General features: G+C 32.3%; 1 protein-coding gene across 1 annotated transcript; it reads left to right on the top strand.

Annotated features, from left to right (window-relative positions):
* The first annotated feature begins 6,056 nt into the window (after nt 1–6,056).
* LOC112526623 (SPX domain-containing membrane protein At4g22990-like) lies at nt 6,057–12,868 on the top strand. The gene is made up of 11 exons (XM_025136984.1): nt 6,057–6,081; nt 6,527–6,605; nt 6,725–6,845; nt 7,231–7,545; nt 8,066–8,170; nt 8,256–8,713; nt 9,416–9,714; nt 10,419–10,597; nt 11,078–11,268; nt 11,603–11,736; nt 12,368–12,868. Exons 2-11 carry the CDS (start codon nt 6,553–6,555, stop codon nt 12,604–12,606), a joined length of 2,094 nt encoding a protein of 697 aa, XP_024992752.1. The 5' UTR covers nt 6,057–6,081; nt 6,527–6,552; the 3' UTR covers nt 12,607–12,868.
* The last annotated feature ends 3,949 nt before the right edge of the window (nt 12,869–16,817 follow it).

Genomic DNA, 16,817 nt, shown 5'->3' with positions numbered 1-16,817 from the left:
AAGATAATTATGGTTAATTAAAATAAAATAAAAATTCTAAAAATTACTTAATTACATTATTGTCCTTATTAAATTATTTATATATAATAAAAGTTAATTTATTAATTAAAAAAGTTTGAGGTTATTGGRTTGTTCTCGCATTCTCGTAAATCACAGGGGTTCTCGTTTGAACCTCCACCTATATATATATATATACATTCTTTTACAAACTCAGTATTTTATACAAACTTGAAAATCAGTTTTTATGTGTCACTATATATATATATATATATATATATATATATATATATATATGTATATATATATATAACAATACGTGTGAAAATGCAATGTTTATATTGTATTGTTTTATATAAGAAATGTTTAGTACTGTTTTTTTCCATGCACAAAATAGTCTCGAACATTTCACATGTGAGACAATACTGTATTTTCACACATGTTTTATATGTGAAACAACATATGGAAATTGTTTGCAAGTTTTTACGATTTACTGGGTTTGTAAATGACTATGCGCATATGCATGCGCGTGCGTGCACACACACACACACACATATATATTTATATATATATATATATATATAATAGTTGGGTTCCGCTGAGAAGAAAAGTCAAAGTAAGAAACGTAAGAAGAGATCTCCACCCTTGAATGCACATTAGGACGAGATGCACCAAGATTAATCCCTGTATGAAGCATGATTCATAGGTGGGTTTGAAATTAAAGGTGATGAAGGGATTCAGATCTCTTCTTACACTCCTTACCTACTGTTAACTCTCATTCTTACACGATCTTTCGCCTATATATGTGTGTGGGGGAGGGGGACATTCTTTTGAGAACCCATTAAATCATGTGCTATTTCATATGATTTCTTTTTCCATCTAAGACTAGAATTTAGAATATCGATTAACATCTATTTGTTTCACGATGTGTTTGTTTTACATGTACCATATTCACAATGTTAATCTTTTTGTCATATTAACAAAAATACAAGTCAAAAAGTTTCACTTGTAAACCAAATACATATGAAACAAACACATCATGAAACAAATATATGTTAATCAATATATTAAATACTATACTTAGCTAGAAAAGAATCATGTTAAACAAAGTCTTAAGGTAGAAGTTCTCACAGATCTTACAATTTTTGGAGTTTTCAAATGATTAAGCCCCTGCATATATGTATCAATAGTTATAAGAATAAACCACAAGGGTGGTGCCTGATTGGTTTGAGCTTGACTCCAAAGTTAAAAAGTACCAGGAGGTTCCAAGTTCAAATCCAAGAAGAAATAAAAATCCCCTTGTAGCCATGGAGGTTCAAATGCGGTGACTCCGGGCTATCTGCAAAGCAGATGATTGTTCTGGAATTAGTCGGCTCGCATAGCGGGTTGGATATCCAGGTTAATAAAAAAAATTAGTTATAAAAATATTGTTGGTACATTTATATAATTTTAAGGACATGCATTTTCAGTTTATCGCTGGACATTGTTTTCAGTGAGTCGTTGATTGCTTAAAATCTTCTTATTATCGTATGGAAGCCTGTTTTTAGTAGTTAGTACTGCAGTATTATCATATGAATCTGTATACCAGCTATTGCATGGATAAATTGTCTCGTTTGTTCTATAAATGCTATCATACTGTTATAGTTGAACACTTATAAATTAAAATATCTGAAATCTAATAATCTGTAACTGTTTAAAGCATACATTACAACTGATAATGATCAAAGATAAAAATTACCAGAACTGAACCTGTTGTTACACCTGTAAGTAACTGTTTGAAATGTTAATATCGCGTTATTTTTAACTATTTTTATTAATATATCAATAAATTAAAAATAAAAAAATAAAAAAAAATTCTTTTTGTTTTTTACTTTTTTTTTAAATATAAAGTGGATGAAAATAATTGATGTCTCACTACCACATAATATGGGGAAGTGGTGGACTTACATCAAACGTCGACGTTTGAGCGGATTATAATTATCATGGAGGACAAATAATCTTGAGGAATATTCTTGTGTCCACTTTCTCTTGTCACAATATTTGTTTGGATATCAATTTTATTTTATTTATTATTTTATATTATGATTTAAATATAAATTGCTTTATATTGTTAGAGTCCTACATCGGCTAGATTTGGATAATTCCCCTCTATAAATAATGTTAGAACCTCCATTTTTTCTTCAAGGGCTCTTTTGGAGATTAATATGAGGTTTCACATATTCTCACATGGTATCAGAGCCAATGTCTATCACTCTAGGGATTCGATACTTTAGGGTAATCGTCTGGCTCTTCACCCGTCTAGCCCCCTCTCGACACTCTGGGACAATAAGTGGCCGTCTAGCCTATGTTGGAGGGAGCGTGTTAGAGTCCCACATCGACTAAACTTGGACAATTTCCCTCTATATATGTTGGAACCTCCGTTCTCTCATCAAAGGCTCTTTTAGAGATTAATATGAGGTTTCACATATTCTCACATATATGTTGACCTAGTCAGGAATAGACTTCTTTTTTACTTGGTGACTGTTATAGTCAATGTTTGTGCAGATATTTTGTAAACAACCATTTCCAGTCAATGTTTATTCACACAGAGTCTCTTAGACTACACATTACAATTTCGAAGGCTACCACTGACAGACGAATCTGTCAGTAGAGGAAAAACCGTCGGTGAAAGTCCGTCGCTTAAACTTTCATGGGTGAAAGTATCACCGACAGTTCATCAACAACCATCACTGAGGAATTACCGATGGCTAAGGTCACCGACAGATTGCCAAAAATTTAATAAACAGTTTAAATTCAAAATTTTATTTATACCTTAGTGATCATCAACGGATTACCGACGGTTAGTTTGATAAAATTCATTTTGTTATTATTATTATTTATTTATTTATTTAGGGTTATCGGTGGTTTGAGGTGATATTTCATGTTCTTGTGTGTTGTTTCATCTACGAAGATGGAACAACATGCACAAACTGGTTTTAAGGTTTTCATCTGTTAGATAGTTTTTGTATGATTTCAAACACAAAAATAGATATAAATTTATTAATCATTATTAATTTTTCAAATTCAAATGACAATCATAGGTGTTATGATCATCTGATTGTCATTTGAATATGAAAAATAAATAATTATTAGCCTCTGTTATGATTTTCATTCGAATTTGAAAAATAAATAATCGATAATGGTATTTAATTATTTCTTTTTATCAGTTTATTATACTTTTTTACTGATTTATTAATACATCAATAGCGAAATGATATATTACTTCGTTTTATAAGTGTAAGTAATTGATTCAGAAAATCTACTAGAAATCTGATCATTCAAAATATGAGAAGTTTCTCGGGGTTTTTAGTTTTAAAAAGTAGGATTTATTTATTAAAAAAAATTCAAAAACTTGATACGGGAAATTGACCAAAATGGTCGATCTCCCCAACCAAGTTCGCTTTTTAGCCGATTTTGGAACCAAATTCTTATTTTAGTCAGAGTTTATTACGCAAATACCTTACACATTCGTTTAAAGCTTATTTTCAGATAGAAAAAAATTGGAAAAAATAGGGATCCTTACGCAAATTTGAGTCAATTTTTTTCTTGTTTTTTAATCTAAAAATTTGAGTTTACGCAAATTTACAAGACATTTATGGGTTGTTTGGTAGTGGTTGAATGGTTTGATGCAGAGTGATTAAGGGGTCAGAATGATTAAGAGGCTCTCATGATATAGTGCAAAATAAAATATAATTGTTTGGTAATTATTTACAAAGAAATTAGAACGTTGAATGGTTAAGGGAGGCTTAGGATGCAAAATCATTCAGAAAATTTTAGAACCATTAAGAGACAAGACTTTTTTCGCCAAACAAGATTCACCTCTTAATGATTCAGACATTGCCTCTTAATGGAACTATTAAAAGGTAAACAAACAACTCCTTACCTAAAGTTTAATTGAAATAGGAATTTGATTAAAATATTAGCCAAAGAGTGAATTTAGTTTGGGAAATTAACCAATTTGTTTTAGAATAATCAAAGGAAAACAACAATAGAATGGAGAGAATGTATCTATAATTCTCATTAATCAAGAGCCCTTTAAATAGGGATGTGATACAAGTAAATAACTATGATAGATATTAGTTATAATCTATATTATATTATAAAGCATTTGACAAAAACTCTTAAAAATCATTTTTTATGCACAAAATACTGTTTATTGATACATATTACTTAAAATTTATGATTACAAGTAAATTGTGCATAAGTACAACTTATTAAAGCTCCATATTTGAATTCGTGTAACTAACTGCAGATAAACATAATCAAATATTGGATAAACATCTCATTTTAAATATAAAAAATCTAAAATATAATTAGGATAATCATTGAGTTATAACAGAATATTTTAGTTATTATCTTTATAAAAAATTATATTATTAAACCTAAATTAAATTTCTTTGTTACTAAACCTAAATTAAATTATAATTAGAAATTGAATCAAAGAAATTATAGTAAAACACAAGAACCTTTAAAAAGGTTAATTTGATACTGATATCGGTATATATATATTTTTTCAAAATTTTATAATATTTTCAAATTTATATTGTATTCAAAAATAAAAACATTATTGTTTTCTTAAAACCACATAAAACCATATTATATCGACATAAAAAGGAATAAAACGAAATATTGAAATCAAGATGTATCTCGATGCATTGCACGAGTACCCTTCTAGTCTATCTCTAATGTATTTATCTCTATCTAAATCGTTATCTATACTATATTATAAAGCATTTGACAAAAACTCTTAAAAACCACTTTTTATGCATAAAGTACTGTTTATTAATACATGTTACTTAAAACTCAAGATTACAAGTATATTGTGCGTAAGYACAACTTATTAAAGCTCCATATCTAAATTCATGTAACTAACTGCAGATAAACATAATCAAATACAAAATAAACATCTCATTTAAAATATAAAAAATCTAAAATATAATTAGAATAATCATTAAGGGGGTGCTTGGGATTGCTTATTAAAACAACTTATTGACTTATTCCGGTGTGGCACCGGTAATAAGCACTTTTGAGTGTTTGGATAAATGGCTTATACCGGTGTGGCACCGGTAATAAGGAGTTTTTAAAGAAGTTAAACTCTTCTGACTTATAATAAGCTGATAAGCGCATTTGTAAGAAAACATAAGTTATTTCAAATAAGCAATCCCAAACACCCCCTAAGTTCTAACAGAATACTTAATTATTATTTTTATAAGATATTATATTATTAAAATAAAAATAAATTATTTCATTATTAAATTTAAACTAAATTATAATAAAGAAATAAATTATAATATTACATAAAAAATATTACTTTTAAATAGTTGATTTGATATTAACATTGAAATATTTTTTTTTAAAATATTATGATATCTTCAAATTTATATATTATTTAAAAATAATATCATTATTGCTTATTTAAAAACACATAAAATCGTATTATAAAGTCAACATAAACAAAGAATAAAATAAAACATTAAAATCAAAATCTATTTCGCTGCATTGTACGATAACGCTTCTAGTATCCTTTGGACAATACAACAAAAATTAAGTTTTTTATTATAACTTTAAACAATAAAAATATTAACGGTTGATTATTGATTTTGATATGTGTACAAACGACCTCCTATAAACTATTCCTGCAACAATGGATTCCTTATTTTATGTGTGGATTGATTTCACCGGCGACACGTATGTTTTTCTGGTACAAATTCTAGTTTTTACTCGTCGTTAACTTCGAATCACGATGAAGTTTCATCAATTTTGAGGAAACAATTTGACGGAGGTGAGCTTTTGTTCTTAAGATTAAATTAGTTCGGTTGTTCTTTCATTTCAATGAGTTTGCTCTTTTATTGCTTGATTTCGATGAAACGAGCATGATTTCGGTGTTTGAACATCAGAAAATGGCGTCGAATCGTAACTTATTTTGGTTTCATGCATTAAGAGCTAGGTGTTTGTAGTTGATTAGTGTTACGAAGACTGTTGTTTCTGTGGTTGTGATCTATTGCTTGATGTTCGTAAGACATTGGTTGCAGATGGTATCGAATCGTAAGTTGTTTGAATCTCATGCGTTCGAGAGTTGTACAGTACAAACTAATTTGTACTGCAAGTTTGCAATTTGTGTTTCTATTGTTTGATTTCTAAGTTGAATGAAAACAAATTCACCCTTTCCACTTCACAGATAAGGAAATCAGATCGAATTTTTAATGGTATATAATCCGCTTTTGTTGCACACTAATCGATAATAGTATTTGCACGGCTGATTTGGGCAGATTGTGGAAGTGTAGATGCATATTTATTGCTTTCTTTTAAATCCAGAATAGCTCTTCTGTAAAGTCTGAAGGACTATGGTTTATTTTGTGATGAAAGGTCCAACTATTATGGTTAGAAAATTCAAATCATTAGCTTATAAAATGGTGTTGAATGATAAATTGTTCTGTTTTCATGCATTAGAGAGTTGTAATATGGGTACTAATTGGTTTATGTTCTACAGAAGACTGTGATTTGTGAGGTCAACAAATGGTTGCATTTGGGAAAAAGTTGAAGGAATTGCAGATCCAAGAATGGAAAGAGTAATTTTCTTGAATCCCCATATGCTCAAGTTAAACTTTATACAAAAAGTTTGGACGATCGGAGATGCATTAGTTTGTACTTTGTTATGATAACTTGCTTATTGCATAATTGGTTTCAGATATTATATCAATTACAAGTTACTGAAGAAGAAAGTAAAGCAATATGCTCAACAAAACGAGGTTGCTGTCCAGGATCGTGATTATGTCCTATCTGATTTCTCTCGAATGCTTGATGAACAGGTATGGTGTTGTTTGTTTTAGTTGCTGAGTTCACTGTGATTTTTCAAATTTCAAATTTCAAACATCGAAAACTAACAAAACTCGAATCTTACGTACAAGTTCAAAGTTTTCTAGCTCATAATGCATTTTGTGCTTTGTTCACCATATGCTGGTCTTCATTCCTATATTTGTTTGCTCACACTAGTGCACAAACCGGGTCTTCACTGAAACAACTGCTTTACTCTTTTGGGTAGAGGTTAGGTCTGTGTTCTCCCATACTCTACTTTGAAGTGGGATTTACTGGGTCAGTTTGGGTATTCATACTTTTATCTACGGTGTGACATTTGTTATCAATTTTGAATCCAATTACCTAATGCTGTCTACTATGCATTTTGTTTTGTTTCAGATAGAGAAGATAGTTCTGTTTTTATTAAAACAACAAGGTCAACTCGCGATCAGGCTATCAGGTCTTGCGGACCATAGTGACGATCCCCTTTTGCATGGACCACGTTATGACTCAACAATGGAACTACGAGATGCATATCGAGAAGTGGGGAGAGATCTTTTGAGGGTCTTGTTCTTTGTTGAAATGAATGCTATCGGTCTAAGGAAGATTCTTAAAAAGTTCGATAAGCGACTTGGATATAGGTTCACTAATTACTATGTCAAAACTCGAGCCAACCATCCTTATTCTCAGCTCCGACAAGTGTTTAAGCATGTGGTAGAACACTAGAACATTAAAGAACCCCAAGGCAAAATCGACTTTATAGGATGTTAAATACGTCTAAATGTCCTAATAGGCTGTTTTATAGGTTTATAGGACCAAACAATTGTCATTCTATGAAAAAGTGTTACAACAAGTTGATATGACACTATTGGGCATCCTAACAAGTGTTTAGGACACTTTGAAATAAAGCGTCCTATTAGGTTTTTTATACACCTTTGGGAATTGTCCTATGAACATATATTTTTATAGGACACTTGTTTTTATAAGAAACTTGTTCAAATAATGTCATATAAAAAGACTATGAGACGTTTTATTTCAAAAGTGTCCTAAAATTTGTGTTATCTCAACTTATTGTAGCACATTTAAATAGGACATGCAATTGTTCGGTCCTATAAACTAAGGTCCTATAAAGTAGTCTACTAGGACATTTAGACATATTTGTCGTCCTATAAAGCTGATTCTGTTGTAGTGGTTGCAGATGTCCATGACTACCATACACTACCTATACGTGCAGGGTATATCAGCAGTCGTTGGATCCATATCTCGCAACCTTGCTGATCTGCAAGATGATCGCAGACGCTATGGGTCAATTTATGATCAACCAACTCTTTCCATTTCGGTATTATGGAGATCTTATCATTTCGTAAGTTCCATCTCAATTTATATACGGCATTGTTTAATCCATTTCCTGCTACAAATTACAGGACCCTATGATTGAGTCAATCAAAGCAGCCGAGAATCGACTAATGAACTCAACGGATTTCCTTCAATATTTGGGAAAACACGCATTTATTATGCAAGACGAGTTGCCATCGCCTTCATCGGAAGAACATGCTGTGAACGAGCGATATAATTTTACGTCGCTTCTTTTGAACTTGGCGAATACGTTCTTGTATATGGTCAATACGTACATCATTGTCCCAACCGCAGATAACTACTCTCTCAGCCTTGGAGCAGCGGCCACGGTTTGTGGTGTTGTGATAGGATCAATGGCGGTCGCGCAGATTTTCTCTTCGGTTTATTTCAGTGCATGGTCGAATAAATCGTACATCAAACCTCTTATATGCAGCAGCGTTCTTCTTCTTATTGGAAACACTTTATACGCCCTGGCTTATGATCTTGACTCGATATACGTTCTTCTCGTTGGACGCTTGTTCTGTGGGTAAGTGGATCTATTCCTTGTAGACACCACAATTAAATCAACTTTATATGACGTAAAAAAATGTTTAAATGTCATAATAGACTGTTCTATTGGGCTTTAAATTTATAGAATGAAACATTTATGTGTCTTATGTAAAAATCTTACAATAAGTTGATAGAACGCTTTTGGCTGCCAAACGAGTTTCTTAGGACAATTTTGAAATAAAATGTACTATCAGTCTTTTATATGACATTATTCGAAAACTATCTTATAAAAACACGTCCTATAATCAGATATATGTTCATATACACTTCTGAAAAATGACCGATAAAAAACTAATATGACACTTTATTCAAAAGTGAAAAAACTTGTTAGGATGTCCAAATACGTGTTTAACATCTTATGGTAACACTTTTACGTATAACATACAATTATTTTGTTTTTTAAAGCAGTTTATTAGGAGATTTAGATATTTTTAGCATCCTATACAACCAATTTTGTTGTAGTGAGGAATTTTGTTCCATTAAACAGACATGATTTATGGACTGTTACAAATTTGTCATTGATATTTTCCATAGAGAAGTTAAGTATAAAGGTTAAATCTTCTTAAGGATATTGAAGAAATCATAGTAATATGACTAATTTCAAAACAGAAATGAGTCTTTTTGGCTTTATAAGTCGAATATTTCAAGCTTTTGACTGATGGAATTGATTACATGTTAGATTGGGATCTGCCCGCGCTGTTAACAGGCGTTATATTAGCGATTGCGTGCCTCCGAAGCTAAGAATGAAGGCATCTGCTGGCTTCGTGAGTGCCAGTGCCCTCGGCATGGCTTGTGGTCCGGCTCTTGCCTGCCTATTTCAACGGAGATTCACGATCTTTCGACTCACCTTCAACGAAGATACTTTACCTGGATGGTTCATGGCGTTTGCATGGTTCATCTATTTACTATGGCTATGGTTGTTTTTCCGAGAGCCTGCATTTGAAAAAGAAGAGATTATCGTGCAACGTGAAGCATCTGGTATGCTACATATTCTCCCATCTTAAGCCCTTCTGTTTTCCTGTACTTGCCTCTATTTGCAGGGAAAATGATACAAATAGCCATTTTGGCCGACCAAATTTACTTCTTAGCCATTTCTCTCTCACTTTTTCAAGAAAATTAACACCTCCGTAAGTGTCCAGACCACAATTTGCGGAGCTGCAGAAACAAACAACAAGTTTGTGTGAAGTGGGTTCCTGCACTTGAGGTGGGACCATGCAAGGGCCGCAAGTGAAGTTTCATTTGGTTTTCATGTATATGAAGAGAGTTCCTGAAGTGAAGTGGTTCAAAATTCGAGTGGTTGAAAACCTTCTTTTAAATCAATCATGTTCCACAAGTGAACTATCAATTCTTCTTTGACTTTTTTAAAATATTTGGAGAGAAATGACTAAGAGGTAAATTTGACGGTTGAAATGGTTATCTGTGCCATTTTCATCTATTTGTATTGCTATGGCCTACTTATCTCCGGCTTCTCAAAATTTAAGCTTATTTGCTTCTCTCTTTCACACACTTTTCACAAGTGAAGGGTCTTCACGGAAACAAAAGCTCTACTTTTTGAGGTAGAGGTCAGGTCTGTGTACATATTCCCCTCTCTAGACCCCACATCCTGGTGGGTTATACTGGGGTTGTTTGGTTTGGTTTGGTTTGGTTTTGATTAGTGATTATGTATATGATGTTGCTAACAGATACCATCGTAGAAACTGGTTTCTCCGAGCCATTCCTTTTGGGTTCTGGGAAAAATCAAGAAGATGAAGACGAGCAACATGAATGTGATGATGATCCTAGTGAGGAATTAGCCGAGGAAAGCCATGAGCCTGTGACTTCGATTATGTCTGCATACCGTCTGCTTACTCCATCTGTCAAGGTCTGTCTCGGTCTTTCTTGGGTTATTTAGGAAAAAAAAAACATTCTGGACATATATTCTTTTTAAATGCATGACCTTCTGATAGATTTAAGAACGTCTCTCTTCTTAACAAGAATGTCTTAAAATCTGTGAGAAACTCCTGCAATTAGAAAAAAGATATGTTAGAAGGTTATTCTTCTAAATAACTCGTCTTTCTTTATAAAAAGCAAGGGGGAAGAGAGATTTGAACCCATCACCTTATAAGTACCTTCACCATTTATGGTTATTTAGGAGAATAACCTTCTGACAGATTAATTTAGTGTGCGACTTTCTGACGGGTTTTGTGTTACTCTTGTGCTAGGAACAAACATCAGTCTGTCACTCCTAAAACTGTCAGAAAGTCCTGCATTTAGAAAATTATGTCAAAAGGTTGAACTTTAAACTCCATAAACGGCCGATGCGTTTATTTGAATACACATATCGATGATTGCTTGTGAACAGGTTCAATTGATTATATACTTTATGCTCAAATTCGCGATGGAGATTTTACTTGCGGAATCGAGTGTTATCACGTCATACTACTTTATATGGTCGACAAGCAAAGTCGCCTTATTTCTTGCTTGTCTTGGGCTAACTGTTCTTCCGGTTAGCATTTTCGTCGGGAGCTACATCAGCAATGTGTTTGAAGAAAGGTAAGAAAACTTGGAAGTTTTAGAAAAAAAAAAGCATAAATGGATTATGCATCGGTCAAGAACCGGACCAAACCGAAAACCGAGCCAAAGATATCGATTTGGTCTTGCGCCGGTTCAGACAAAACTAGACTGGCTTTTTAACTGTATAATGAATGGATTCGCCCAACTACTGATGGATGTGATGACTCTGTTTGTCGCTAAAAGTCTTCATTTTTTGTGATATAAGATGTACGCAGATCTTACATCTGCAATTATAGTAATTGAAGATAAAAAAGGACTACGTTTGACTTTCAAAAGTCCGTTATATTTTACGTACAAGATTTTGTCAATGCAGGCAAGTTTTGTTGGCTTCGGAGATAATGGTATGCTTGGGTATCGTTTTAAGCTTTCATGTCATCGTCCCCTACTCGGCACCCCAATACATCCTATCGGCTCTTCTAACGTTCGTGTCTGCTGAAGTTCTCGAAGGTACATACATCTATCCATTCGTGAATTTTGACCTATTAGATTCATAGAAGTCGTTACGGGATGTTAGTTCAAATGATATCTAGTGCGGTTCGATTATACTCCCTACGTCCCAAAAATCAATGTCCACTATAAAAAAAACACATTTTATAAAATATATAATTATAACAGTTTTTAATTGACAATTTTACCCTCAATATATATTATGACAATTGTATCTACATCTCATAACTATTTAAATATTCGTGAATTATGGTACAATTGGAAATACAGTAAATTACTCCATCCGTCCCAAAAGAAATATCCACAATGAAAAAGAATGGGGTATTAGAAATTAGTAAATATTACCCTTTTTAATTGAAAACATGACAATTTTACCCTTGATAGAAGAAGTAATGAATATCTCCATTTCATAATTAAGGGTAGAATTGGAAAGTTTGCACTTACTTTTGAACGTGGACATTTATTTTATGACAAACTAAAATAGAAATATGAACATTTAGTTTGAGACGGAGGGAGTATAACCATTTATTTGAAAGCAAGCACTGAATTTGGAAAAAACTTGAATAGACATGTGGACAGAGGGAATAAAATCGTCATATGATCTTTTGTGTTTCATCCTTGACGACCTTAGGTGTGAATTTGTCGCTCCTATCTCGAGTCATGTCATCGCGTCTATCTCGTGGGACCTACAACGGCGGACTACTGTCGACCGAAGCCGGGACACTAGCTCGGGTGGTTGCAGACGGAACCATCACGCTAGCGGGATACTGGGGAATGAGTAGACTCTTAAACATAACCCTACTTCCTTCGCTCGTTATTTGCATCTCGACGATCATAGCCACCTCTTCAATCTACAACACTCTTTATTGACCATTTAGCGTATGGGGATCACGAGTTATAACGGCACCCTTTCAATAACACGACTTCCGTACGTAAGTGTAAATAGTAAGATAAAACTCTTTTTAACGAACACGTATTTATATAACTACTAGGGAATCTACACCCTACGGAACTTCTTCTTTGTTATGGAAATCGTAGATTCACTCGTTTAGGAACGGGTGCTCGTTGATGTTTTTCCATATCGATATATAATAATTTATGGCGTTCGATGAATATATGTTAAAATGTTGTAAGTAGAGATGGAAATTTTACCCGCGGGGATTCCCAGTTTGATGGGTAACGGGACGGGGATTTATTTTCATACCCAAGCGAGGTTGGGGCAGGGTCAGGAATGACATTACCCGCCCCCTAATTCGACCCCGATTTTTTTTTGTTTTAATTAATATATGTATATAGTTTATGTATAAATAAATATATATGTATACATTAATTATTACATGACAAATATATTTTGATCTTCAATATTGCTAATTAATATAGTGACATTTCATTATAATTTTAATTTTAAAATAGATCGTTTTGTATTAACGTTCCCTGAACCCGTTGGGGATTCCTTACCCCGAACACATTGGAGATTAGTCGGGACGGGACGGGCCAAGTGGGGACGGGGTCGAGGTCGGAGGATGCATTACCTTCCCTTTTTCCATCCCAAGTTGCAAGACGAGGGTGTTTGGGTGTGTATTTTGATATCAGTTGTCTAATTATTTGTGAATTGAAATCGTAAAAGTTAATAACCGGCTTTTGTTCTTTGAATAAAAATGATTCTGATTATATAAAAGTAATTCATTTCATACTGACTCTAATAAAATTGACTATAAACTACAAGTGTGGTGTCTGATTAGTTTGAGCTTAGACTCCAAAGGTCAAAAGTTCCTGAAGGTCCCGGGTTCCAATGAGGAATAAAAATCTCTTTGTAGCCACAGATGTTCAAAAGTGGTGAGTCCAGGCTACCTGATGGTCGTCCTAGGATTGGTTGGCTCGTGTAGCGGGTTGGATATCCAAGTTAATAAAAAAAGAACCTATTATTTTGATTAAAAAGTATTATTATAGTTGATCAGAAATAAATTGTTGGGTTTTAAGTTTAGACTAGTTGAGTACCGTGCAATGCAGCGGGAGTCGTGAATTTTAACGATTTTGAAGTTTCGCTGGTTTTATTAGAGAAGATTTAACGATGATATACGTTACACTTAGTCTTTACATATTAATACAATTTGAATAAATAAAAGTTATGGTTCCAATCACAGTCTATCGATGAAAAAAATTGTATGGCAGTTTAAAATCCAACATATTTAAACGACTCCACAAATGTATTCGATTTACACCAAGAGCAAAAAGTCAAGATATCAAGAGTGAGACCAAGAGTTCTAGAGCAATTGAATGGAGATGAATGAAAGAACTTTTAAAAACTCAAGGTGAATATCAGTTTGAATCTCACCTTGGGGGATGAGGAGAAGATATAGAGGTACGAGAGGGTGAAAACATAAGTGAAATGTGTCAAAAGTATCTTAGGAACATGAAAAGAAAATGCAATAATGTGCATTGGTAACTTGTACTATGTGTTATTTTAATTGTAGATTAAGAGAATTTAAGACTGAATGCATAAAGTAGTAGTACTTAATGCATTATGAGTTCTTTTTGAGACTTTTAAGACTTTGTGTATAAATGTATAGTACTTTGTGTATTAAAAATTGTTTTAAGACTTTTGATAAATCTGGTTTATAAGGTAGTATAGATAAATAACAAACATGAATGTTTTCTTATTTATTAGTTATAAATATGATCATAATTTGTAGTGTTCGACATCGCGTGTGGGGTGATGATATAAATTTATGTAAAAACAATGTGACATTTGGTTTTAATAAATATTTTAAATAAATGGACAAAATTAGATAACCAAAATAACATTATTCAAAAAGTTAACTGCTCAAATCTTATTATACAATTCAAACATCTACCATTTCTCTTTTTATTCATAAATATTCAATTAAATTTTATTTTTATATCGATTTTTTCACAAGATATGTATCGAATGCATACTTTAGCCAAGTAACCATTTTGATTTTCAAATGCGTATCTTCTCCTTTCATATATTTATAATCATTCTCCAATCTCTTTATGTGATCCATAACGTGAGGTAACATAAACAATACCACAATTCAAATATCATAATATATTTTTTACAGCTATTATTTTTCTTTTATATATAATGACCTTCAATCTATCATTTCCCCCCTCAATATGAATAACGAAAACAACACCACAAATACTACTTCATATCTACATCTGGTTGGTTTTGATTTCAACCATGGTTTTGATTTACTATAATTCTCATTTTCTGCATGGAAATAGTTTTGATTTCAACCATGGCTATACATTTGAAAGACATCTTTCATACTTTCGTACACATGTAGAAAAATATTTCATAACTACAAGTTTTACCATTTGATTGGCTATCGTAGATTTCAACTGTGTTTTTTCATAACAATATTTTTTTATCGTTTGGTTGGAACTGGTTTTGATTGTAACCCACGACTATAGCTTTTAAAGACATATTTCTTTTCCAATCTATCATTTTCCTACCAGCATGGAGTAATCAAAACATACCATATTTCAAAATTTGAGAATACTCAAGTCTTGTAATGTCTTCTTACAATACTTGGTTGTTCTTTCAATAAGATTTGTTTTATATAATAAACGTTGTTTTGCAAAAAGAGGGCCATAAAAATAAAACAACCCTATGAGACAAACCCCGTTAGTTGACACAATTGTCATACCATCATTCATTCTTATACATATCTCTTTATTCCGTTCTTTCAACTTCTCACCAAGTGAGATATCTAAAGCTCAACAACAATTCACTATTTGAAAATACTCCATTCTCATAATATCAGCTCAATACCTCTTTGTTCTTCATTTAATATCACTTCATTCTTTGTGTGGTTTATTTTAATATACATAAAGATTAAGATTTTTTTTTGTATGATCATTTTTTCCCCAAAATGAGCAAACCCATGAGTTCGGAAGGTCGACCAAAATGAGCCAACAACGTGAGTTTAGAGGATTGACTAAAAGGAGTCAACCTCATGAGTTGCCACAAAAGCATCTCAAATCTCCCTTTAAAATACTCATCATTCAGTGTAAATATTTCATATCTTCGTTAATATGGGATACACAAACTTAACCACAATTCAAGAAATGAAGAATATTCACTTCTTAGGATATCACCTCATTCTTTGTGGGTTTTATTTTAATATCTATAAAAATTTGTATGATCAATTTTTTTTTTGTTGCTAAAACGAGGTTGACCAAAATGAGCAAACCCATGATTCGGAGGATCGACCAAAATGAGCCAACAACGTGGGTTTAGAGGATTGATCAAAATGAGCCAACCTTATGAGTTGTAAATACTTCATATCTACATCATTGTGAGATATACAAACTCAACCACAATTCAAGAAATGAAGAATACTCACTTCTTAGGATGTCACTTCATTCTTTGAAAGGTATTACTTTAATATATATATATATATATATATATATTTTACAACCTTGTGCATTTGTACAACTTTTACAACCCAATTAATTGAGATATTTATAAAAATGATTGGAGTTCATTTATTATGATTTGAATATTTATGGAATATGAATAGAGTTTATTAATTATGATTRATACTTTATATTAGGAAACAATTAATTGATTAAAAATTGAATGGTTGAGATGAGGGTTGTATAGAGTGTAGGAATGACAAAGGGTGTAGAATAACATCTCTCTCTCTCTCTCTCTCTCTATATATATATATATATATATATATATAAAGATTTGCCAAGGTGCACATAGACCATGCAGTATCACGTTTAGTGGGTTCATAGTTTCTGTATTAAATAGTTATCAAAATATTTTTATGAACATATGACATCAGATATATTGATACGCTTTTATTATGTCATGCAATCTGAACGTATGCATACAATTTGAAAACGTAATCGATCATAAAATGTCGAACTTTGTTATACATATCATACCGAAGCTTACACAAATGCAACATGAAAACAACTAAACATGTAAGATCTCAAATCTTAACCGGCACAGTCTGTGCCAAACTAAGAGCATCTTCAGTTATAATAAAGACGAAAATACCTGATGAAAAGGTTAATTATTAGAGCAATAACTTGAAGAATGA

The sequence above is a fragment of the Cynara cardunculus genome (assembly GCF_001531365.2).
Source record: "Cynara cardunculus var. scolymus isolate 2C chromosome LG 14, CcrdV1, whole genome shotgun sequence".
Taxonomy (NCBI): Eukaryota; Viridiplantae; Streptophyta; class Magnoliopsida; order Asterales; family Asteraceae; genus Cynara; species Cynara cardunculus.
The sequence above is the reverse complement of the archived record's forward strand: the minus strand, read 5'-3'. Positions and strand labels throughout refer to the sequence as shown.